At 41.2% G+C, this 26,722-nt stretch overlaps 2 protein-coding genes across 2 annotated transcripts in view; one reads left to right on the forward strand and one right to left on the reverse strand.

Moving 5' to 3' along the window:
• Positions 1-14,660, forward strand: part of Ccdc152 (coiled-coil domain containing 152) — a 28,861-nt gene extending 14,201 nt beyond the window's left edge. Inside the window, exons 5-9 of the mRNA XM_076551850.1 lie at positions 458-522; positions 8,637-8,739; positions 11,522-11,649; positions 13,650-13,733; positions 14,014-14,660. Of these exons, the coding sequence (XP_076407965.1) occupies positions 458-522; positions 8,637-8,739; positions 11,522-11,649; positions 13,650-13,733; positions 14,014-14,136 (503 nt within the window). The 3' untranslated portion in view covers positions 14,137-14,660. The remainder of the gene's footprint in view (positions 1-457; positions 523-8,636; positions 8,740-11,521; positions 11,650-13,649; positions 13,734-14,013) is intronic.
• On the reverse strand, positions 14,238-24,478 carry Selenop (selenoprotein P). The gene is made up of 5 exons (XM_006997095.4): positions 24,189-24,478; positions 20,878-21,093; positions 19,768-19,980; positions 17,559-17,676; positions 14,238-15,671 (listed from the first exon to the last, which is right to left on the reverse strand). The coding sequence occupies exons 2-5, from the start codon at positions 21,078-21,080 to the stop codon at positions 15,261-15,263; spliced, it is 945 nt and encodes a 314-aa protein (XP_006997157.4). The 5' UTR covers positions 21,081-21,093; positions 24,189-24,478; the 3' UTR covers positions 14,238-15,260.
• Positions 24,479-26,722: the final 2,244 nt, after the last annotated feature.

Genomic DNA, 26,722 nt, shown 5'->3' on the forward strand with positions numbered 1-26,722 from the left:
CCAAGAGCTAAAGAACTACAATAGCAAGCCACCACACTGGCCTCCGAAATTGTTTCCCTCAAGCGTATCCTCTGTTGCACACTTTTCTGTTCTGGAATACCCTTCCCTAATGCTGAACAAGCCTTGCCTCTTAAATCTCCGCTCAGGGTGGCTTCTTCCCCGAACACTTACCCAATGTCCAGATGACCCAGGTTTCCCACCACATGTTCTCACAGCATCTCAAGCACAGTACCTCTACAGAAGGTTTGTCGAATGGAGCTGCTGCCTCTGCCACACCGCTAGACTGTAGGTTCAGTGAAAAGCTGGGACTTCTTGTGTTCCCACGTTCCCAGTGTCCAGCAGTGCTTGGTGCGTACTCATTGACCACATGTGTGAACAGAAATGTAAATGTTACAGATAGTCCCATGTTAATTTTAAGTACTATTTAGTAATGTATTCCTTGGTTATTTGTACACAGGTGAAAATGAACAACTAAAAAGAAATGTTGATTTGATGAAAGAGAAGTTAAAATCCCATGAGCAGGTGAGTTTATATTCTATTGTATTCAGTTAGACCCTTGAAAAGCATTTGTTCATTCAAATAAGAAGCAAGTTGTTTTAATTAACAAACATCACCAAAATTATGTAACTGTAGTGTGTATATATATATATGTATATATATGTATATATACATATATACATATATACATGTTATATATGTAAAAACCTTAATAAATGAACAGCAACTTTCGCAACTCCTAACCTTTTTTACAAACCATAATGTACTAATATCATTTTCACACTGTTTCTTTCTACCAAGAAGAGATGCAATTATTTTGCTACATGGTTTTTAGTTGTGCTAATTGACTTACTTTAGAGCATATTCTGTTGGTTAATATTTTTAATTCTTTTACTATAAAAGAAGTGAGTCTGTGTTCTTTCTGATTTGGGTAATCATCATACCATCCAAATAGTGGAGGGACTTTATGTACAGCACATATTAGTTCCTCCCAATGGTCATTATATTCTGCTACATTTCTTGTCTTCCTCAGGAACAGCATAGTGATAGCAATTACAGAACATATAACACAAAATAAATGCTAATCTCTGTCCCTCTGCCCGTTGAGAGGTTTCCTTGTACAACCTCTTTCTCATTGCCAAGAGCCAACATATCAATTCAAAGGTCTCCAAAATCAAGTTGAATCTGCACAGGCTTAGCTTAAAGGATCTTCTTGTGACTTGACGAGTTCCTGTGTGACAAGCTCGTAAGGAAACCCTGCTTTTCCTAGCTCCTAATCCAGGACTTCTGTCTGAGTAATGTTTACCAGTAAGGAAAAGCATTCTGCCTGAGCTTTCAGGGAACGTAGACTCTCAGTTAAGTATCTCTGAGATACTTTTCTCCCCGCCCTTTTCTCTGTTATTTCCCCTCCTTCCTTAGTTCCTCCCTGCTTCATTCTAAATCTTCACTGCAGAGTCTGCAGTAGATGATGAGTCAGTTTGCAGTCCAGGTACTGAAACAGTGAAAATTTTACCTTTTTCCCTTTCTAAAACTTCAAGCCTAACCATGGTCCTTCACATATATAACAATTTTCAGTGGGATGAAAAGTATAAAGCACCACATCCATTTTAAACTTTTTAAACAGCTTTTGTCCAAAGTATACTTCTTAAATGGCCTCAATCCAATGAGAATTTACTAATACAGACCCTCCAGCTAAACCCAAAACTCATGGAGAACTACTTCTTAGGAACAAACTTAGAAGATGCTTAATAGAAATACTTTCTAGATGATTCTTACATTGCACATAGAAAATTCGTAAGTTTCATAAAATAAGAACACAGCCAGAAGCTATCCCTTAGAGTTTAAAGTTCCCAGAAACTAAATAAGAAGTCATCCAGTTATCATTTCCTAGGGATTGGCATCATTAAGGAAAAGAAAGAATTATTCTTAGGACTGACACAAGCTAAAATAATAAGAAAGATCTTCCCCCTCTCCACCGAGTTAGACCACACTTCAACCCACATGTATGACAGACAGCCTATATGCCCAGAAGCTGGAGTGAAATTCTGAATTTTATCAAGTTAATGCACTCCCTCCACTTAGTAGTGGCATCTGCAGGTGACACAGTCAGATGGAAAGGTACAGAGAACTTTGTCATGTGCCACTTAGAGCAGCAGTGACTTACTCACCTCATGTCGTTTGTAGAGAACATTCTGTTGACTCTTCTAGTTGCCCATCTAGAAACCTAGATACACACAAATGGGTAAAATAACCAGCTTTGAGGTTCTCCCTGCATTGACTCTGCCCAGCTTTAATCACATCTAAAAGTTTTATGGGTTTGGCCAATCCTGCAACTTGCCTGGCAGGAAAAATATCATGAATGGCAGTCCAGACTGTGTCCCTTAAACTAGTTGTCCTGGTTATTTCTCCTGTTGCTGTGACAAAAGACACTAACAAAAGGAACTTAATGAAGAAAGGATTTATTCTAACTCATAGACCAAAAATATGCTATATCATGGTGGAGAAGTCACGGGCAGGAGCTAGAAGCAACTGGTCATACCACCCACAGCCAAGACACAGAGAGGGATGAAAATGTGTTTGCTTGGTTTCTCCGCTTGTTATAGACCAGAACACACACAAAAAAAATTAAAATTATTCTTCCCATATCAATTAACATAGTCAATATAATCCCTAATAGGCATACCCTGGTCTGTCTCCTAGGTAATTCTAGATTCTGTCAAGTCAACAACACCCTGAGTAATTGTATTTAATTACAGACACACAAGTCAGTACATCTAGAGTCAGTACATCTTCTGAGGTTTTTGTTTTGTTTTATCTCCTCAGTGCCACTAAATATCTAGTAATAACTATAAACTTTTTTCAAAAAATGTTCACAAAAACATAGGTACACATACATATGGTTTTGCACAAAATCTCAGCTATAATTTCAAGTTATACTGCAGAGGCTTAGTAATAAAAAGTAGCATGGTACTAGCATAAAAATAAACATGTGGCTCAATAGACTATAATAAAAACCCAAATATAGATGCAGATACACATCCACACAACTACAGCCACCTGATTATTTACAAGGATGCCAAAAATAGATACCGGAGAAAAGACTTCTTCAACAAATGTTGCCTAGAAAACTATATCCAGGAACAGAAGAATGAAACTAGGTGCCTTTCTCAACCTGCACATGAATCAACTCCAAATGGACCAAGGACTTAGTGTGAAATATGAAATCCTAAAGCTGTTAGAGGAAAAACTTGGGCAAACACTTCAAGATAGAGGCACAGGTAAGGACTTTGGCAATGGCTACTCTAGGAAATAAAGCCATGGTAGATCAATAGGACCTGTACAGCAAAGAAAACAGTTGAGTAAAGAAAGTACCTACAAAATGGAAGAGAATCTTTGCTGTCTGTGCATCAGACAGAATTAATAACTATAATACACAAATAACTCAAAAATCTGTACAGGGCCAATGAAGTAGCTCAACAGGTAAAAATCCTATTGAGCAAGCCAGAAAACTTAACTTCAATCCCCAGAACCCACATAAAAGTGGAATCACCTCTGTATATGCACCATGCAAGCCCCCCACCCCCCACCCCAGCCGCTCTCTAGCTCCTTCTTTGGGATGAGAATGTATGCTCTCAGCTACTGCTCCAGGGCCCTGCCTGCCTACCTGCTTCCATTCTCCCTGCCATGATGGTCATGGATGCTTAACTCTTTGAAACCGTAAGCAAACATCTCTTCTATCAGTTGCCTTGGTTACGGTGTCTCTTCACAGCATTAGAAAAAGTAACTAAGAGTATGGACAAGAAGAAGCTCCTATGTATTGCTAGTGGAAATATAAACTAGTCTAGCCGCCATGGAGGTCAGTATGCAGGTTTCTCAAGAAACTAAAACTACATCTACAATATTACTTGTACATCAGTATTTATTACAGCACTGTTCATAATAGCTAAGTTATAGAAGCAACCTAAATATCCAACAGTAAAGTAATGGATTTAAAAATGTACCATTAATAAATAAATGGGACCTCATGAAACTGAAAAGCTTCTATAAGGCAAAGGACAAGAGCAAAAGGATGAAATGGCAGCCTACAGAATGGGGAAAGATCTTCACCAACCCCACATCTGATAGAGGGTTGATTTCCAAAGTATATAAAGAATTCGAGAAACTAGACATCAAAAAAACAAGTAATTCAGTTTTAAAAATGGGGTACAGGAGAGGACTCCAGCAAGAGCTCTGCCCCATGCCAGACAGATGAGGCACTATTATGGTGAGCAAATGTATGGTGTGGTATGGGGGAGAGAGAGACAGAATGGTTCATGACCTATGGACAGAGGCAGATCTGAAGAGGCGAAAGAGGTAAGGAGTGGGCTGATTGCCACCCAGAGCTATAGTGATGTCTCAGCCTGGGCCTGGACTGCTGTTGGGGCCCATGTCTGGGTTCATAGCTCTGATGCATCACTGTTGACATCTGTGGATCCTGATACCACTAAAGGCCAAGAAGATAGGGTTGTACAGAGTTGGTCCCACCCCTCACTGGCTGCAACACTAAGGAGAACTGGTCCTGCCCCTCATCTGCTGAAGCACTCAGGAGAGAGGGTCCTACATCTCACCTGGGCAGCACTATAGAGCTGACCCTGTTTGCTGGGGCATGGGCGAGCTGGCCCTGAAGGCATAAGAATTGGAGAGCAGGTCACACCCCTCTTGTATGCCATATGGTGGCATGGGTGAGGGAAAGATGACCTCCTCCCCTTGCCCCTTGCCACCTGCAGCAGGTGAGGGACCTGACCCAACCCCTCAACAGCCACAGCACTTGGGAGAATAGGCACTGCACCTAGCCAGGGCAGCACAGTAGAGTTGACCCTGTAGACAGGGGTGCTGGTGAGCAAGCCCTGAGGACTTGAGAGGGGCATAGGCTGGTACTGCCTCCCTTTCTGAGGGATGATGGTGGAAGTGAGGGAAAGATGCCCTCCCCCTTTCTCCTACTGCCTTCAGCTGGCAAGGGAGCCAACCCTCCCCTTTACCAGCTGCAACACTTAGGAAAGCGGGCCCTGCACCTGTCTGGGAAGCACAGCAGAGCTGACCTGTTTATGAGGGTGAGCTAGCCCCAGGAACATGAGCATGAGAAATCTGGCCCTGCCCCTCATCTGCCATATGGTGCCCCCATACCCTTCACCACCTGTGGTGGGTGGGAGAGCTGGCCCTGCCTCTCACCAGCTGCTGCACTGAGGAGCCTGGCCCCTGTACCTCACCTAAGCAACATAGTAGAACTGGCCCTAATGGTTCAGGTGTGGGAGAGCTGACCCTGAGGGCACGAAAGCAAGAGAACTGGCCCCACCCCTTGCTCATTGTGGTACAGGGTAAACTCTGATGGGGCAGTGCTGGAGAGCTCCCCCTGGTGATGAGGACAAGGGAGAGCTTGCGGGCTGACCAACTCTACAACTACCTAGACCAGAATCAGAGTTAAGAGTTGGCCCACCCCAACATCCACCCCATCTGTTATCTACGGGAGCACATGAAGGTGCTGGTCCTGCAGACCCAAAGCTACAGGATCTTCATGACACAGGGCAACAACAGGATATCCAAGAGGAGTCCCAGTGAGGGTCCAGCATCGATAGTGTAGCAGAATCCAGAGGCCTCGAACCAGACCAATGACTCTTTGCAATGAACACTTGCAACTAAAGATATATGGACCAAAGATTTTACTGCATGACTTACTGTGTCACACTACAGCTTCCATGACAAGATTATTTCCTTTTTTTCTTGAATTTTATTTTATTTTATGGGGGGGGGTGGCACGGGCAGGTTTGCAAGGGCAAAAGGCAGATACAAAGGAATGGTGAAATGAATGGGCTGGAGATGCATGATATGAAAGACACAATAAATAAAAAGAAAGTTTAAAAATGGGGTACAGATCTAAACGGAATTTTCAACAGAGGTATCTCAAATGTTAGAGGAACACCTAAAGAAGGGTTCAACATCCTTAGCCATCAGAGAAATGCAAATCAAAACAACTCTGAGATTCTATCTTACAACTGTCAGAATGACTAAGATCAAAAACAACACAGTGACAGCTCATGCTGGAAAGGATGTGGAGCAAGGAGAACACACCTCCATTAGTGGTGGGAGTGCAAACTTGTACAGTCACTATAGAAATTGTTATGGTGGTTTCTCAGAAAATTGTAAATTGATCTACCTCAAGATCCAGCTATACCATTCCTGGGCTTATAACCAAAGGACACTCTACCACACCACAAGGACACTTCCTCAACTATGTTTATAAAAGCATTATTTGTAATAGCCAGAAGGTGGAAACAACCTAGATGCCCCTCAACAAAAGAATGGATAAAGAAAATGTGATACATCTACACAATGGAGCATTACTCAGCTGTTAGAAACATGACATCATGAAATTTGCTGGCAAATGGATCGAACTTGAAAAGATCATCTTAAGTGAGGTAACCCAGACCCAGAAAGATAAACATAGTATGTGCTAACTCATAAATGGATATTAGATGTAAAGTAAAGGATAGCCATGCTACGATCCACAGACCCAAAGAAGCTAGGTAACAAGGCTCACGGGGGGACACCATGAATCTCACTGTGAAGGGGAAATAGAATAGATATCACAAGTGGACATGGGGAGAGGTCTGGATGGGGGGGAGCATTGGAATAAGAGGGATCAGGTAGAGGGGACGGAGAGTGGAGGAAAAGAATACTGGGAAAGACCACTGGAATCAGGGGCATCTCTGGCATGAGCTATCAACCTAGTGCAATGGAAACTCCCAGAAATCTATGAAAGTGACCCTATCTAAGACTGCTAGCAATGAGAGATATGGAGCCTGAACTGGCCATCTCCTGTAACCAGGCAAGACTTTCAGTAAAGGGACTGGGACACTAACTTAGCCACATAACCTCTGACCTAAAATTTTCCCTGCCTATAAGACATGCTGGGACAAAGGTAGTGCAGATATTATGGGAGTGACCAAACAATGATCCAGCTTGAGACCCATACTATGAAAGGTAGCTCACCCCTGATGATGACTGGAGGGCCAGGACCCAGAGGCTGGATAGCCCAGAGACCTAGAATACAACCAAACATGACTGGAAAACAAGAAAAAAGTTCAGAAGAAATGGTTCCTAATGCTACTATGCTATACTCATAGATTGGTGCCTAACCCAGTTGTCATCAGAGAGGCTTCCTTCAGCAACTGATGGAAACAGATGCAGAGACCCACAGCCAATCATTAGGCAGAACTGGGGGGAGGGGATCCTGTGGAATCTGACTCTGTTGCCTGCTCTTGGGACCCTTTCCTCCTGCCGGTTGCCTGGTCCAACCTTAATAGGAAAAGAGGTGCCTCATTTCACTGCAACTTGATTTACCATGGCTGTCTGATACACATGGAAGGCCTGCACTTTCCTGAAGGGAAGGGAGAGGAAATGGATGGAGTGGAAGAAGATGGGGAGAGAGACTGATAGAAGAGAAAGGAGGAAGGGGAAACTGATCAAGATGGGGGGAAATTAATAAGAAAGAAAGGAAGGAAAGAAGGAAGAAAAAGAAAGGGAGAAAGGAGAGAGAGAAAAGAAAATGTATCTATATACAATAGTATTTTTTTCAGCCATAAAGGAAAATGAAGTTAGGTTGTTTGTAGGAAAATGAATACAACTGGAGATAATCATATTAAACAAATTAAGCCAAATATCATTATGTTTTCTTTCATTTGTGGCTCCTAGATTTTATATAAATACATAAAATCCTGCACATATATTTGGCATGAAGGTAGAAGCAAAATGTTTAGGAGAGCAAAGGAGACATGAGGAAGATGAGGCTATGGATGGGGGAACGTACACACAGTGTGAGAGTGTGTGTGCTCACACGTGTGCCTGTGTGTGTGACATGAACAAAGCAGAAGGTACAATGTGGAGGAAAAAGGAGTCTCAGGGAAGTGGAGAGAAGAAACAAGAAGGGTAATGGACAGTGTGTCGATCACTTTTCTTGTTGCCACAGCTAAAAATCTGGCAAGAAACAGGTTAAGGGAGGAAGTTGTCTGGGCAAGGATATAATGGAAAACCTACAACAATTTAAAGGGACACATCTGATCACAGCAGAGGAAGAGCTGCAGAAGCGAGGCAGCTGCCACATCGCAGCCGCAGTCAGGAAGTGGAGTTTGAGCAGAAAGTAGAGGCAGACTGTCCATCATCTCAAAGCTTCTCCCACAAGGCTTTGCCTCCTAAGGGTTCCACAGCAGCATCCCCATCTGGTGCCCCAGGACCCAGAGCCTGTGGGGATGGTCCACATTCAAACCACAGCGGGAAGGAAGCAAAACTAAACACAGCACTTCCTCTGCCGCAGAATCTAGATGTCTCCTTAGCAGAAGAGGGACTGTGTTGGAAGAGGGAAAGGAACAATTGATGGAGGGGACAGGAAAGGGGCGCATATATGAATGAGCACGGTACAGTGATACATATGTGTGAATAATAAAACTTGTTGTTTGGTGTGTGCCTACTAACAAGTTAGTTGAAAATAAATAAACAGCACTGGATATGGTTACATGTCAAAATTAATATAAACTGGGAAATTAACCTTTTTAATTTTCAAAAATTATAACGATTACATTGAAAGTGAATATGTTTTTAATTTCTAGGAATATATGAATAATATTGCCAAACTTATAAGTGAAATGAAAGTCAAAGAGGAGGGACATAAAATCGAAATGAGCAAACTTTATCAGGATATGCAAAAAAAAGGTAACTTTAAATTTTCATTTATTGAATTCTGATATATCGTGAAACAATTTAAAGATGCATATTATTTTTCCAATAATAGTGAATGAACACTGCCTTGATACATTTTAAGTTCTGTATATTTATGCAACATAAATATAATTGTTCTAAGTTTCATTCATGTTTGTGCTCAATTTTGCCTAATGTGAACCAGCGTCTTTATATAATTAATATAAAAGGTTTAAATAGGTTTTCCATTATATCCTTGCTCTATTGAATATAACTTCACTAATTTTCTTTAGTAAAACGGATCTCATTGCATGTATGTAGTGAATTGGTTTATTCTGAAGCCATGCTTAGTGACCCTATCTTTATGAACATCATATATAAAATTAACTTGAGGGAGGCAGAGCCAGTCAGATCTCTGTGCATTCAAGGCCAGCCTGGTCTACTGAGCAAGATCCAGAACAGGAACCAAAAACTACACAGAGAAACCCTGTCTCGAAAAGCCAAAAAAAAAAATAAAATAAAATAAAGTCAGCTTGAAGCCAGGCCTGTACACCTGTAATCCCAGCACCTGAGGCTGAGGTAGGAGACACATAACTTCTTGCAAGCTCTCTACACTATGTAGCAATCCACAAGAAAATGGGCAAATATTTGACCAAGGACTGGAGAGATGGCTCAGTGGTTAAGAGCACTGGCTGCTCTTCTAGAGGATCCAGGTTCAGTTCCCATCACACACATGGCAGCTCACAACTGTCTGTAACTCTAGTTCCAGGGGATCTGACACCTTCACACCAATGTACACTTTTCTGTTTAATTTCCTAGTTATTCCTTATCAAATTAAAAAGTGAGTAGATTCTGAAGTGCTGATTTATAAATAATTTTCACGAGATGCACCAAGAAATTCAGTTTTGCAAAGATTAATATTCAATGATATTCCTTTGAACACTATTTTAACCCTTAAGCTAAGTATAATAATAATTTAGTGCTATAAACTAAATACATATAAAGCCTATATCCTGAACTACAGAAATGCCTTAGATAGATGTGGTTTTAATCCAGTATATGTTTCTACAGTGAACAATTATAAGTATGTTAATAAAACACTACTCCAAATATGTATCCTACCATCAGCTTTTAAACACTGCTGTTGCTGCCATTGAAAGCACTTATTTTTATTTTTATCTTTATTTTTATTTTAGAAGCTTTAATGTGCTCTGGAAAAATGAGATCTCCTAAAACTTATTAAATAGTTTTTTTTTCTTCAGTTTTTAAAGCTCTTAAAGAACAATGAAGTGAAATTTTAGTTTCTTTTTTAAAAAAAGAAAGTGTTTCTGTTATCTTTAGATAGTCAGAGAGGAAGACATTGGATAAGGGAATGGTTGCCTTGTTCCTACTTTTTATATTATACAAAAAGGTTCAGCAACAGAAAGACTGTTGCTTAGGGGTGTATTCTTTGACACATTGTCAGGCTAAGAAAATCTGAAGTGACTGAAGTGACTGAGAAGGTGGTAGCCATAGCTACAGTTGTATTTGGGGCGGCTGACAAGGTAACAGTGGGTCATGTGGTGTTGATGTGCCATTAACAATAGAGATTAGATGTGTAGTTCAAATGGGGAGAAAAGCAGGGCCTGAAACAGTCATGGATTAGTTGTGGGTAGAAATCCCTTACTTCTGGGTTTTGTAAACTGATTGGCTCTTACTAAAATAAGAGATTGTCTTATTATAGGCTTAGTCCATTATCCTCATAGTGGAGAGCATATCACAGGTAGGCAGGTGCTGGAGCAGTAGCTGAGAGCCATCCTTTGGCAGAGAGAGATACTGGGCTTTTGAAACCTCAAAGTGACACACTTCCTCCAACAAGGCCACACCTCCCAATCCTTTCAAATAGTTCCACTCCCTGGTGAGTAAGCATTCAAATATATGAGCCTGGGGGTCCGTTCTTATTCAAACCACCACACCTCAAATGAATGTGCTTTGCACAGTCTAGAGTACTACATGCGTACGAATGATAAGCTACACACTTTAAAATGATCCCTGGGTAAGGGGCCCATCATGTACCTCCTGTTTCTTTCTCCTAAGGTGGAGGCAGCATTCCTCTCAACAGTTCTCATTTGTTAGAACGTCTATACCTAGCAAATGGCTCTAAATGTGAGGCTTCGCCTTAAAGATAACATCCTGAGAAAGGCCCTCCCACCTTAGGCTCATTCCCCCAAATTTGGTTAACAATTCTCTCACCTTTCGAATGTGAAATATCCCCCACAGGCTAATGTTTGGTGCTGTTTGGGGAGACTGTGGAACCCTTGGGAGGTAGAGCCTACCTGGAGGAAGTGTGTCTCGGGTGATAAACCTTGTGCCTTACAGCCCAGCCCCACTTCATATGACCTCTGTTTCCTGGTTCACGGAGATGAGCAGCCACTGCAGGCTCCCACCCCACAGAGCTACTCACGGCCATGTCTTCTCCTCATAGCGGCTTGAATCTACTCACTGGGAGCCAAAGCAAACCTTTCTTCCCCTAAGTTGCTTCTTAGTGATGGGAAAAGCAACTAATGGTTTCCTCCAGAGTTGTCTGCACTTGGCTGTGTTCCTCCTGCATCATCCCAATCACAGCTGTAATTAATGTCTGCCTCCTAGCCCAAAGCAGGGATTCAGTGAAAACAGAGAACACATGTACTTTGTATGTAGCATTTAGTATAATGCCTGGTACACAAGTGATAATAAACATACTGAAGGAAAAATAAAATAAACGTAAGCACATAACTTTGAACTGTTAAATGAATGAATTTATTTTTGTTTTACTTAGTTGAATTAAATGAAGAAAAGCACAAAGAATTAATGGCAAAGAAGGAGATGGAAATAGCGGAGCTAAATGCAAAGTTACGAACTCAAGAGAAGGAAAAGCAAAATGAAATACTCAGACTACGTCTAGAAGTAGGTGCTCACAAGTCTGCTAAACAGGAGCGTGTTCCTTTGTCTAAACCATGCTTTGTTTGTTTCTTATTGCAATGACATCAATTTCAGACCAAATAGAACCCTCTGAGAAGAAGATGCTCCACATTCTCACTCTCAGCGAACATGGCGCTCCGTCCGCAGGCTGCTGGCCATAGGCTTTACGGCGGCACTTGATCTGAGGAAGGTCCCAGCTTCCAGGAAGGATGTGCCTCCTCTGAGAATGAGCACAGCCACTCAGGAGTTACCTGAGTTTACAGTCTGGTCTACACAGAGACAAATGGCCACCATTCCAGCACGGGGAGAGTACAACAAATCCTTGGTTTCTCTCTCCCCAGAAGAAATCATGGAACTCTTTTTGTTTTACATGGGCTAAAAACAGACAAATTTCTCCATAATATATTTCTATGAAAATTCTAGAGTCAACAAAATTCCTTTGGAACATTTGTAAATGTATTTTAAATAAGTGTGTCTCATAAATTTTGTAGTTCCTTTTTCTTTTCTGTTCCACTACATGTCAGAATCTCAAGGATACTGATGTGTTAACAAAGCATTTGTATTTTGCATTTTTTTAAAATTCTACCAACGTATTTTTCCATTATTATGCCATGGCTTCTGCCCATCTCTACTTCCACATTACATTATGCAAAAATTCACAGATCTTAATTAAAATTAATTATTTTAATATTATTTGAGATTAAATATTAATTAACTAATTAAATTATAATATTTAATATTAAATAATATTAACTATTTAATATTAAAATAGTTAAAGTAAGCCAGGCGGGGGTGGCGCACACCTTTAATCCCAACACTCAGGAGGCAGAGCCAGGTGGATCTCTATGAGATCGAGGCCAGCCTGGTCTACAGAGCAAGATCCAGGACAGGCACCAAAATTACACAGATACCCTGCCTCAGAAAAAAAAAAATTAAGATAATTTATTTTCCAGGAACTTTGCTATGCCCAGGGTACTTGATGGGAGTCTTTAGGTAACGTTATGGTGCAGAAAGGGGGTTAGGTTGCTTCAGAAGGATTTTTTTATTGCTATTAACACTGCTGTTGCTATTGCTGCCATTGTGTGGCTGGCAGTACGGCTACTGATGGTGCCATCTCTGGCTCCTAGCCATTATGTCCACAGAGAGCGCTGGCTGGCCAGCTGAAATACAGCAGCAGATCGTATTTCAAGATGTACCACCAACTTAACTTCCATCAGTTAGGAACTTTCATTTTATTTAGTACCTGGGCCATGTCACTAGACTGTTTGACTAGTACTCAGATGTCTGTCTTCATTATAACTCTCCAGTTTTCTCCTCAAACCAGAACACAATCTCATGGAAAGCTTATTCTAGTTTTCTGAGAGGCTACACTAAAGTAAATCTAAAAAGAAGAATTATAGTGGAGTATTATACTTTTTAAAATGGCTTATAAGAATAAGATGTAGGAATCTTTTAATTTTACTCAATTTAATTCAAACAAAAAAAACCTGAATTAACTAAATTACATCCAATTTCTAATATTTGGCTTCAAAGTTTGAAAGACATGGGCATTTCTCCTAAGACTGTAGATTACAGTGTATTTTCTTGACAAAAGTACACCAACGTAATGTGGAAACATTTTCTACTCAGTGTTCAAGAGCATGCCTCATAGGCAAGGGTAGGAAGCTCAATGGTGTCTTGAGAAAAAGTACCATGCTACCTAGAGAGGTAGTGGCCAGGCTTTGGGCCCTTTTTTAAAGCCCTCAAAGCAATTTTAACTCACCATTTAGCTGAATCTTGTTTGGATGTTCTTTGTTCTTTTTTTAAGTTGTTTCATAATTTTAAGTTGTTTCATAATTTGAAAAACTTAGTCTATTATACAGATTGTGTTCAATTCAAAATATATAACAAAGGGTTTTGTTGGTATACTTTTTCTGTAGAAACATTGTTTCCAAGTATTGAACTCTAACAGCCTTAATAACTTTCTCTTTTTGAATTTGACTCAGTTTGACACCAAACTAGCAAGAATTCAGACAAAGTCAAAATCCTATGCAGATGCTACTATTCTGCCACAGAGTATCTACAGAAGGGTATGTGCATTTTGTCCTATGACTATAACTTCAGTAAATTAATTGCCTTAGTGTGTTCCTATCAACATTTCCTAATGTTTACTTTAAATACAGTAAATATTTTTTGTAGCCTAATACCATTTTTCCCTTTCAGTCCCACAAAAGTGAAGCTACAGGCCTTTCAAAGTATGGCAGTTTTTAAAATAGAAGCCTGAAGTGTGTTTTGAGTGTTGTCTTGCCCTTCCTTCTACTTAATCTTACTTCTCAATTGCAATGACAACCTTTCTTCTGCTTCGTTTAGAAGCTTCAACATCTTCAAGAGGAAAAGAGCAAGGAGATTTCGAGTCTCCAGAACACCATCCGAGACCTGGAGCAGCGCCTTGCAGTGGCCAAAGACTCCCGCCTCACACGGAGACGGTTTTGAGTGAGCACTTTATGCAGCAGCTACAACTTAATTTCTTTAAAGGCATTTAAAAAATCACTTCTTTTTTCAATGTGAGCATGCTAAATAATAAAGACGCACACTTTTAAGCTTTTTAAAATTGCATTTATTGAGATAAGTCTGTACTGTGGCCAACTCTGTACTGCATTCTTGCTTAATGGTATTAGCCATAAAAGAGTTCAGGTTCATAGGGCCGAGTTTCTCTATTAAACCATCATTGATTATGGAAATACTGTCTTAAGCAGCATGCAGGTTAACAACATACTTTTCTTCCATTACGTCTTTCAAGACAGTCACTCACAGTTCAGAAGAACAACACAACACAAGATGAAGAAAATGAGATACACAGATGTATGTAGTAAAGGAAAGCTAGTATTCTTAGATATAAAAAAGATAAGTAGATATTAAGATGTAGTCTGTTTAAGATTTAGTTGGTTAAAAATGTAAGAATGAAGAGATGACGTTCTCGTTGTTTTGAGAGTTTAAGTAAAGAAAAAACTGGAAAATGTGTCTTTGTCGTTCTTTCTCCGTTCTAAATTACGAGCTATCCAACAGAAACCCCTAGGTCATAGTTTATGTTTCTGTTCTCATCAATGTAAATAGAACACTGGAAAAAGACAAAGAAAGACATATTAACCAAGAGCTGCAATCACTTTTTAGTTACCCCACAACACAAATCTGATTTGGGCCAAATTTTCTGTGGCATAAAATTTTAAATTTAGAAGCCAATATTGGTAGATTTCTCCGTGTTTGCACAAATCCAATCCCTGCTTTTAGTTCACTGATTAATTAAGTGGATCGCAAACTTCCTTAAAAATGAAATTGTGTCTTTAGACTGACTTAGGGAGTATCCATCTTATTTTAAATATTTAGTTTGAGCGTCATTTTCACTTTTTGGTCTTATTCTTTCAGCTTCAGGTGGGGCTGGCTTCTGTGGGGTTTGGTGGCTGACTCCGTCAGGCAGCGGGAGGGGCCCGACACTGTCAAGATTCGATGACTTTCTCCTCCGCAAAAAGTCCCTGTCAGCTACACAGGGACGGGAGGTTTTCAGCGCACTGTCAGGTGATTGCGGACCCCGACTTCTCAAATATGAGATGGCGGCAGTGTCAGCAGCAGCTGCTGGCAGTCGTCCCAGACTCCTGGGACAACTTACACAGGAGCTGGTTTAGGCACCCCTTCCGGCAAAGCTTCCTCTGAGCAAGTGAAAGCTGTAGGCCTTCGCTCGCCTGCATGTCTCAGCTCTCTAAGTGACCCTGCTTGGGCTGGGGATGTTGTAAGGCTGAAGGGGGCAAAGCTGGATTAGCATCTAGTGCCCCTGGTTTCTCATTCGCTGACAGCTCACTGCCCCCAAGATGCCCGTGCCCGCGCTCATTCTCTGACAGCTCACTGCCCCCAAGATGCCCGTGCCCGTGTTTGTGATGGTGCTTGTGATGGTGGTGATGTGTCTTTGAGGGCTCCGCTGTGCTACCCACGGCAGCTGAGGACACATTTTTACAGAAGTCTTCATCTTCAAGACTCTGGAACAAATTTATAAATCTCTTATTAGCGAGCTCATAGATTGACCATGAATGCATTTTAAAAAATTACTTGTAGAGCCAACTTTTATGTTATTCCAACAGGTTAATTAGGATACAGTTGGGCAGTATATTAATGAAAAAGAGCCTGACCTTGGTCTCAATGTCTATATTTTTTATTAAAGGTTTAAAGAATCCAAACTACCATAGTTCTCTTTGCAAAATCAAAACTAAGTAAACTGCTGAAAAAACTTAGATCGTAGTGAAGTCGGCTAAATACGGAATCCCGACATCAGTAGTGCTGTGTGTAACTTTTCACCCTTGCCATCTAATCTAGTCCTGTCTTCCAAAGCAAAATGGCTTCTCCCTGACAACTCAAAAATGCCAGTTAAAAACTGGCAGCTTTTCATTCTGCAACATGTCTGGGAAAATGTTTTTAATTTCACCAAGCTTTGGTAATGTTCACACAGTTCTGTCGGGTAAAAACAGCATTATAGCCTACTTTAATTGACAGCCTTTTTTTCCTTTTAGTAGAACAAATAATGTATCATATAATTGATGGCATCTGGGAGACAGCAAAACAGAAAAGCGCTGATTTGGTCGAGATATCAGATGCCATAGTCTGCTATTCTTGTTAACAAATTCTTCATTCGTTTTAAGCTGATTATGGGAAATGTTTCTGCCTTTTTATTTCAATACAACTGGGTATGTTTATAGCAGGCATTTACACAAATGCAAACCAAAAGTAACCCCAAAATAGGAAAAATAAAATCACAGTGGCATTAAGTAATCATGTCAGTTCAACTTTAAGAGCTTTATTTGCAACCCGGTCTCCTCATCTTAAAAATCTGAAACTAACTCTCAGATTTTATGAATATTAACATGTAAAAGTGGTATAATTAAAATGCCCTGTCAACAAAGTTAATTGATTAAATGACTTGTTGAAATCTGAGGAAGCTTCCTGTCGATCTAGGGAAAGAAAATGTAACTACTAAATAATTTCAGAACATTTTCAAACCTGAACTTAAATTTTGGCAGACTGCCCTATTAGAGAAACTTTGTTTAAAATTATTTATGGGAGAAAAAATTTAGTCAATATAAATCAAAAGGTTTTTATAAAATAATTAAATGTAGTACTTCTCATAACAAGAACAAATATTTTCATGGTTATTAGGAGATAGCAGTAATGAGTAGAACATATTTCTTTTTCAGGTAAGGCAATAATTCAGCTTACAGACTGGGAAAGAGGACAGCCCTTTAGCAAAGCTGGTTGTCCTGAGTCCTTGACAATGTATTTAGCTATCGACAGGTAACATCACAGATGAGCTTGACTATCGCTGTGCTCCAAGCATGCCCAGCTTACCACAGTCATAATATTTTATGTGTTGACTAAATTCTTGGAGCACTCATACTCATGCAATAACATTCATTAGTAAGTGACATAGTGATCTACATTGATTTTTATTATTTTAAGTATTTATTATTTTTTACTTTATGTGAACGATTATCATGCCTGTTGGATTAGGTGCACTGCCTCTGTGCCTGGTCCCCTCAGAGGCCAGAAGAGGGCACCACATGGACTGGAATTCGAGTGGTTCTAAGCTGCCATGTTGGTGCTGGGGACTGAACCGGGGTCCTCTGCAAGAGCAGCAAGTGTTCTTAACCACTGAGCCATCTCTCCAGCCATGATTTGTTGGCATGATTGTTTTTAAAGCCTTTCAAGATAAAGGTAGCAATATGAGTCTTGCAAATATGTTTTAACAAGTGTTATATAACAGAAAATGTGCATTTAAGATTTTCTTATCTAATTGATGATAAACCACTTATTTAGATACATTTTTAAAGTTTTCTCCTTATCACCCAGTAAAAACAATCGAGAAAAATACCTACCGTGAGAGAGCAGTTTCCACACTTCTGCTCACAGTAAGCGATCTTAATGGCTTCTTCGACATACGGGAAAGTGAGGAAGGAATAGGGCAAGCCCAGGTGATACACCAGACGGCCACATCTAAAAGGCAGATACCATGTTACTACTGTCCTCTCTGCTGTGACCTTACTCAGGCTAGGCTGTGTAGCCTCTTCCATGCTTCTAGTAAACTTCCTTGAGTGGGGTCTATAGTTGAGTTCCTAGGCCATATACCAGGTCAGGTTATAGCAAGGTTGCTGAGTCTGATTTTAGCATTTTTAAATGTTATAGATGTCATTAAATAATTTAAAAATGTGGAATGACTGTGACTCAGTCAGATACTTTTTTAATTAGCATATGTCCTGCCAAAGGCTAACCATGGGAGCTTTTCATAACTGCTCAGGCAAGACAAATTTCACAAAACCAGAAATCATTGCGTAACAAAAACAACGTCACAGTTTGGGCCAGTATCTTCTTTATTTATTAATTTGTAGTCTAGAAAGCAAACCCAAACCTTTCACATTCTGTGTAAGTGCTCTACCAGTGGGCTATATCCCCAGCCCTTGATTTTTTGAGATAGATTCTCATAATGCAATTCAAATTAGCCTTGAACTCACTGTGAGGCCTAAGCTAACCTGAAACTCATGAGTCTCCTGTCTATTGAATGACACAGGTCCTGGCATTGTGAGTCGATAGCACACGTGTGCACGATGCTCACTGGCCCGTTTACCCCAAGAAACATATCTGATGTAAGAAAAATTTCAGCACAGTAAAATCACTAGAATCGGAGTTTGACATTTTTCAAAATGGTAAGGTTGAAATGTCGATTTTACCCAAAATAGACGTCTTTGTATTTGTACTTTACAACTGACGAGAAGTTTAGTGGCCTGAAAGAACAAAGTACGAAGCTAAAATGGTATTTAATGTGAGACAAAGAGAGGAGCCAGCCCAGGCAGAGCCAGAAGAAGGCAAGCATCATCAACCAAACATGTTTTATAGAAGACAGCATGTGCACTGCAATTCTCTCAAAATATGAATGGTTTATTTGATCATATATCCCAAAATCAATTCATACAGATCATGCTGAAAACAATCTCCATACTCGGTTAGGAAATGCAAGCAAATAGCCACATAAAATTAGACATAAATAGCACGGTCTATGAAGTATGATTATTAAGCTGCACAATATTTAGGATTATATCTGTTATGCAAATGGATTTTTCCATTTATTTAACACACAGGGAAATGTAGAGTCCGTTTTCTGTAACTATCTATTAGAATGGTGGACTCATTCAACTCAACAAGGTCACTTCAAAAATATAAAAGCCATACCTTCAATGACCTAATTTGAAACTGAGTACTTGATATAAAACAAAGACAAATGCCTTATTTTAAATCCTTGACTATTAAACCAGAAAGCAAACACATGAGAAAGTTGTCAAAATCTAGGAGGGGAAGTAGCAAGAAAGTCACTTGAGGGGCTGATTATGAAGGCAACGTAGATAAATGCAAGACTTAGACTTGGTGAATGATTAGAAGTCCCAAACTGCCTGTCACGGTTTTCGGAAGGGCAGATGGTAGCAAAGCCATCACACGAGACCATGTGTATCACAACACAACGCAGTGGATAATGGGGAGGGACAGAGGCAGACGGTAGTATTTTTGGATTGTGTCCTCTAGTCCCTCCAAGAAGACTCACAGAAAGGTCAAAGTTTAAGGAATGGGTTTAAAAAGAGTATAACTGATTCCTATTTGAACCATTGATTTTAAGATGTTTGCGACTATCACCGTGGAAGAGAAAGCTGGGTTTGGCATTCAGTTACTGTATTTGAACTTTGTAAACTTACTTCAGTTCATTAGGATATATGTAGTATTGTGGTCAGCGAATAGATGAGGTCATTTTTGCAGAATGTTCAGTATGAAGAGAGGGAAAACTAAATCACCCTGAATAATACACACATGTAAACAGGAAGAAGAAGAAGAATGGGAAGGAGGAGGTAGTGTGAGAAGAAGAAAGCTGTGGAGAAAAACAGTAGGGTAATGTCTGTCAAAGGGTCAAAACCGAAAGTGTTTGCCACAGACAGCAAGGAGTCAAATGAGACGAAACCGGACCTGTGGCATTCAGCAGTAAAGCACGCTCCTGTGAATGATAAAAGTAAACAAATGACTAGTAAGGGCCTGGGAGGGACTCACCTGTCATATATGAGGAAGTCGTCTTTGTTTCCATTTAGGAGAGTCCAGACATCTGTCTGGTGTTCTTCTTGTCGGTAAACAGCAATATGGTCTGACACTTGATTCTTAAGGTGTGTGTGTTTCAGTTGAGAGGGGGCTCCTTGATGGTTCACAACAATGTAAGAAATGTTAGAGTAGCCTTCATTCTCTAGGCTCAGGCGCAGCTCTTCCAGTCTAAGGCAGAAACACGCAACATGAACGGTGACACTTAGTTGATCGATTTGTTCTGCCTTCTACATTCTTTTTACTTCCTGTGAAGCTCTGATTAATTTTAACTGACTGAAATTTTTCTTTGTGTTGTAAAACTGAGGCTTCACTTTTATTTGAAGCTTGAAACTTTTTGTTTGTTTTTCTGTGTAGCCCTAACTGTCCTGGAACTCACTCAGTAGACCAGGTTTGCCTCGAACTCACAGAGATTCCCCCTGCCTCTGCCCTTCAAGCCTCCCAAGTGCTGGGATTAAAGGTGTGCTAAAGCCTGGCTAAAACTTGAAACTTTATACTAAATGCTTGCATGAACATGAGCTCCAAATTAGTATATATTTAAATCCACCTTACATATATACAGAATGTTATGCAATTAATATTTGGTGGATGACTCAACTAATATTTTTTTATTTATGGTTGTTAAATGATGCAAGACCTTCTATTACAATCCTAGTGTTTCGTGTCTGTGCTGGCAGCCTTCCTCTGCTTCCTATATTGAAGAATTTCCTCTACTAATAGTGAATTTCACATGGGTAAACCATATTGAGAAGTTACAAAATGTAGGAATGCAAAAAAGAAATTGTGTTCAAAGCCCAGGAATGCCACAGTAAACATTTTGGTAGTATTGTATATATCCATTTGTGTGTGCGGGGTGTGTGTGTGTGTGTGTGTGTGTGTATGTGTGTGTGTGAACATATACGTATGTTCTCCTGGTCTTTTCACCAAATTTGTGTTATAGAAACATACTTGTCTCCAAAAGCATTACTTAACATTAATATTATTTCTATTTTTGTTGCATTTTATATGCATTTGCTTGTATTTATCAGCTTTCCCTAAAGATGTCCGAAACCTTAAAAGACTACTCACCTGGACGCCTGTAGAAGGCACAGGTATCAGCTGGCTTGAAGGAGAGCCACCACGGTCACTGTACCCTCAGAGTTGAGCATTGGATTTTGATCCCCTATGCTCCAGGCTGGAGGTTGTTTACAAACAGGGCTTTGGCCTTGGCTCTCTGTCCCTCCATAGGGGAGGAGACAGAGAGCCAGGGCCAGCCCTAGGCTTCTCCACATTGCTGGGGTTGTCCTGTAAAACAGAAAATGAACTTCATAGATAACTTCACAGTCATTACTATGAATTTCTTTAAACACAGTAGGTACACTCCTACTTATTAAAACTTAGCTCATGAAGTCTGTCTCCATTTTGTTGGGTTCAATATGCCGTTGCCATGAGCCTGTAAATCTTCCTGTAAAGGGGGAAAGTGCCAGCTACAAGGCAGAGGAGTGGTCAAACCATCAGCTAGCTAGCTGTAGCACGATACCGCAATAAGCACACTTATGGAAATGTAGCTGACTGACAGCCAGGCACTTTTCTAGGAGAAGACACATATTTCAGAAACACCTTCCGACCGTAGTGTATAGTCATATACACTCTACAAACACATCCTAATTTTCATTTGAGATGCACTAAGTTCTGGGTGCTTCATTCTGTCCTCTGTCAACCTAGGGAGTGTTAGTAGGGAATTCTGCACAAAACCGAAAAGAGCCAGCACAGAAAGAGATGTGAGGAAGAAAGGATGTAGCGGTGGAGACAGGGTACCAACATGAATGTGGCTCCTGATGGCCCTTAGCTCTTGTATGATATCTTGCTGTCAAGTGCCAGGCAAAAGGCAGAGAGGAGAGAGAACAAGTCATTGCTCTTCCCCATCTAAGACTCATTTCTCCTGCTACGACTGCTCTCAGGCAGCTCCAGCAACTAAATAGACAGGTGAGAAGATGCCCTCTCACCCAGGAAAGGTAAAGCAATAAGTACCTGAACAGAAATAGCCCCCAAATGAGGGCCACCTCTCTCCGAATTTTTTAAGAGACATGATCATGATGAAAAATGTGCAAAAATCATTTAAATAAATAAATAGGATCTGCACAGCTAACTCAGTCATGTTGACAAAAAGTGGAAGAAGTCAGGCGTGGTAGCCCATGCCTGGGAAGCCGACAACCTAAGAAGTCGAGGCAGCGGGTGCCTCTGAATTCAAGAATAATATGACAGCAGGGTAAATTCCAGGCCTGCCTGGAATACAGAGTGAGAATGTGTATTTCTCACGGCATTTAATGCTTCCAAATACAAATTTAGCTGGTTACAGCAGCACACCTGTAATCCCCCCACTTGGGAAGCCGAGGCAGAAGACTCTCAACACAGAGGCCGGTCTTGAGGAGATGGTGAGGTTGCTCTCTCCAAGAAAAATCTGACATAAGAGCCTCACTAAAGAAAGGAGGGGGAGCCAGGCATAAAGTGGCGCATGCCTATGCTCCCAGAATTCAGGAGACAGAGGCAGGTAGATCTCTGTGAGTTCGAGACCAGCCTGGTCTATGTAGTGAGTTCCAGGACAGCCAGGACTACATGTGAGATGAGACTCTGTCTTGAAAAAGCAATAAAAAAAGATAGACTGAAAGGACGGAGAGCTGGGTATGGTGTGCACATTCTTTAATCTCGGCTCTAGAGGCAGAGGCCAGTGGATCTCTGTGTGTTCAAGGCCAGCTATGTCTACATATGGCAAGTTCTAGGCCATCCAGGGTCACCATGAGGACCTATCCAAAAAACGGGGCAGGGGGGTTCAGAAAATGTGCCTTTTAACTTCATCTCAGCTATTTGTACTAACGCGTTTTTAATTGTGATGTTTAATCAGGGAAGTTCCATTAGGCTGATATTTACAATAATAATAGGATTATCCTTATATCGGTCAGTGACTGGGTTTTGCTAGAACTATAAAGCCATAAAACAATGCTAAGCACATTTACATATGCCAATTGTGCCTCAGAACAATTGTACCACTACTCTTTCTGCAGCTAGGAAAACTATGACTTAGGGAGACTTTAGGTGTCCTGTCTATGACCACGCAGGTAATAATCCACAAGAGTAGATTCAAATTGGATCTGCCCAATCCAAAATCTGATCTCTCAGCTACTGAGGTAATACACCACCTTGCAATAACTATAGCAGCCAGTTTTCTGCATGCTCTGGGACAGCGAAATGAACGTCAAAACAAGCTGTTCAATTTCTTAATAGGAAGTCTAGCTAGTGCTTATCTCCTAAACTAAACTCATAGGAGGCTCCAGGTCACACAATCTCTAGCACATACACGTCTCAAAAAACTAAACTAAATTCAGTTATTACGGAATCTTCAGCATGAAGCCGGATCTTGATGCTCTGCCCTGAAATAGGTATTTTCAGATGGCTAAATGGCAGACATGCATGAGAAGACTGTTTCCCTCACCTCTGTTTCTAGTGAAAAGACCGATCTAGAGGCGAAGGAGAGACTAAAGAGCGTGGATTTCCACTGGCAGATTTCCCTGTCGTTACAATCAATAGGCCAGTGGGCGTTGCTTAAAGTTGTTTTTGTAGGATAAACTTTGCATTTTAACTGTCAAGGAGCTATATAAAAAGAATGAGGATAAATAAAATTAGATCCAGTAACAACTGGATAGTAGTTTTAATCGTTAGTGTCTTTCACTCTTGTTCAGGTACAGAACCACATTTGGTTATACCCCACTAAAAGGAAAATGGGCATACTCTGTCGCACAGCCTCTGCCTTTAAAGCCCCTCACCACCTAAGGGCTTCCACTCTCTCCTTAAACTCAAAAACTCCCCAGGGACCACATGTGTGTGGCACAGCTGTACTCCGCTACAGGTGACCACTTGTGCACTGTGGATGGAGCCGGCTACGTCCCCGCTGTTCTGTAACTGCTGACCACGAGTTCCCTGGACCTCTCTACAGTACTGCAGGGTGCGCCTATTTCCATCTCTGCTCGTGAAACCCATTAGCTTTTCCTCTTCTCTGTCCTCCCTCTACCCTTCAGGGGAAAACACTGAAATCTAATCAGATAACGTTGCCCCTAGAACACCACAGTCTTCTGCAGAGAGAAACAGCTGCATTTCCATTCCCCAGCTTCCCCTGAGCACAGCACGGTAAAAGACAAAAACCAACCAACCAAAAAAAACTCTAACTGCGTTCCCCAGACACTTCACCTACCGCACCCAAACTCTCCTTCATTTTTTAAATCTTTTTTTTTTTTAAAATGTCTTTTACTGATCTTTTTACTATGCCTGTTGTAAAGAGGGGGGAAAGTATTTTATCAGTCTCAGAAAACATTTCCCAAACTCTGAAAGAATCAAGTCCTACTTACGCAAACCCTCGGGACCAGTTTGCTTCCTCTCTCTCTCTTTGCTCTAGCAGGGCAGCTCCACAAAGCCGCAGCCTGACACTGACATTTATAGCCCTGTTGTTTACTTCACCCTCCGAGGTGCGGTCCAAAGTTCAAAGCTCCCTCGCGCAGCGACCTTGCAAGCGCAGCAAGCCCCAGAAGAGATTCTGATCGGCACAATGGGAAGAGAGGAACCCGCGAGGCCACGCATGCTGAGCGACGGGTTTTGACAAGTACTAACTTAATTCCTGCTTTCAGTCTCCCCATTATCTAAGATTTAATGGTACAGTCCGGGGTGGGAGGAAGGGCTAAGGGGAGAGAGGTCCTCCAAGTGCGGCTCCTTCCTTTCCAGGCTACAACAGGGAAAAACATTTTGCTTAGCCAGCAAGTTAGGCAGCTGTTTTAAAAGAAGGAAAAAAAACATTTTTTTTTCCCCTTTTTCTTTGGGTTGAGGAAGTTCTGGCCTAAACCTAGTGTAAGCTTCTTTAGAAGAGTCACCTGTTGTTCACACTACTTGGGTCCTCCTGCTACTGCAGACCTGTGTCCACTGTTGGACTGTGTTCAACTGGTGTGCAGTCTCATGGGGCCTCTGCTCTTTTGTTTTTCCATAATATAATGAAATAAAGTAGTCTCCGGTCTGAAAGAAACCAGGCCTCATTTAATATATACATATTCTCATTTAATATATATATATATATATATATTTTCTGTCTCTCTGTGTGCCTCTCTCTCTCTCTCTCTCTCTCTCTCTCTCTCTCTCTCACACACACACACACACACACACACACACACACACACACACACACACACACACACTGGGGGAGAGGGGCAAGCCGTGCACACATGCCACAGTGCTAATATGGAGATCAGAAGACAATTCTGTGGAGTTGGGTTCTCTCCTTTCTCTTTACGTGGCTTCCCTTTTAAGTGGGTTCCCCTTTGTGTGAGTTCCAGGAATCAAATTCAGGTCAGTCTTGCTTGGCTATAGCTCTTACCCTCTGAGCCACTTCCATGGCCCCAAACCACATTTTCCTAGTAACAGTAGTCCTACTCAAAGGAAGACCTATAAACCCCAACATAATTTTTTTAACTGTTGCTTTAGGGTTATAGGTTTTATTTTTTTTATTTATCTTTATAATTTCATTCATGTATACAATATATTTTGATCAAGTCTACCCCTACTGGCCCCTCCATCTCTTCCCAGACCCCTCCCCAACACATCTTCCTCTCAGCTTCTTGTGATGTTTTGGTTGGTTGGTTGGTTGGTTGGTTGGTTGGTTGGTTTTGTTTTCAACCTACTGAGTCCAGCTAATGCTGTTGATCTCTGCACAGGTGTGGGGCCATCAATGGAGCATTAGCAAGCTACCAAAAGCCACACCCTTTAAGAAAAGTGACTCTCTCCTGGTAGCCATCAACTGCCAGTAGCTCCTCAGCCAGGGGTGGAAGTCTCCTGAGCCCTCTCCCATGCACATGGAAATATTAACTGTCTTGATTCTGTGCAGCTGCTGGGAGTTCCTGAGAGCGATGGTCCTGTGGTGTCCAAGACACCAACATCACAGGAGTCCTCCCGGAACTCTGGCTATTACAAACTTTCCACACCTTCGGTGGGGCTCCCTGGACCTTGAGGGAGTCGCGATAGATGTTCACTCAGGGCTGAACACTCCACAGTCACTGGTTCTCTGCACTTGGAGGAGCTGTGAGTCCCTGTACCACCCTCACAAACCTCTGCAAAAAGAAACGTGTCCAATGAGGGCTGTGAGCTGCACCGATCTTCCCAAAGAATTCTTAAAGATTCTAATGTGGAATCTTTACAAAGATAAGTATCATACAAATCAATTACTAGTCAAGTTTGGGAAAGGTACAGAAATTTCAAAGTAAAAGAAGATTCCTACAAGGTCAGGAAGAGATCAGTTCTTTCTAGTAGCTGCTGTAATGTGGCATAAGTTAGGTAAGGGGCAATGAACGTGTAAGGTGTCCCCACCTCTGCCCACTCTCTATGACCTGAGTGACACTCACAGAATGCTCTGACCACTTTGTGACCCCAGCCAGCTGCTAGATTTTTTTTTCCAGCAAGTTTGATACCAAGCCCCCAAGGCCTTAAACGTTCCAAAGCATGAATAAAGGTTGTTAAATAAAACACTAAAGAAACTAACCTCTAACCTTGAGCCAAAGCTCTTTAAGTCCTCATACACAGCCAGTATTCAAACCCCACACGGAGGGAACACCTAGGTAGGACACCTCTCTCTGCTCTCTCTGTCTCTCTGTCTCTGTCTCTGTCTCTGTCTCTGTCTCTCTCTCTCTCTCTCTCTCTCTCTCTCTCTCTCTCTCCATTGTCCTCTCAATGATGCACTGCATCATGGGTAAGTACACTTTGGATGACACTCTACCGCTTAGGGCTCTGTGAGCCCAGCAGGACAGAACACAGTGATAGATGATGCCATCCTTGGTGGCAATTTTTCAAGCAAGCCTTTTTTGCCTAGGCAATGCATTTTGTACAAACAAACCCCTATTGATTG

The sequence above is a fragment of the Peromyscus maniculatus genome, chromosome 15 (assembly GCF_049852395.1).
Source record: "Peromyscus maniculatus bairdii isolate BWxNUB_F1_BW_parent chromosome 15, HU_Pman_BW_mat_3.1, whole genome shotgun sequence".
Lineage (NCBI taxonomy): Eukaryota > Metazoa > Chordata > Mammalia > Rodentia > Cricetidae > Peromyscus > Peromyscus maniculatus.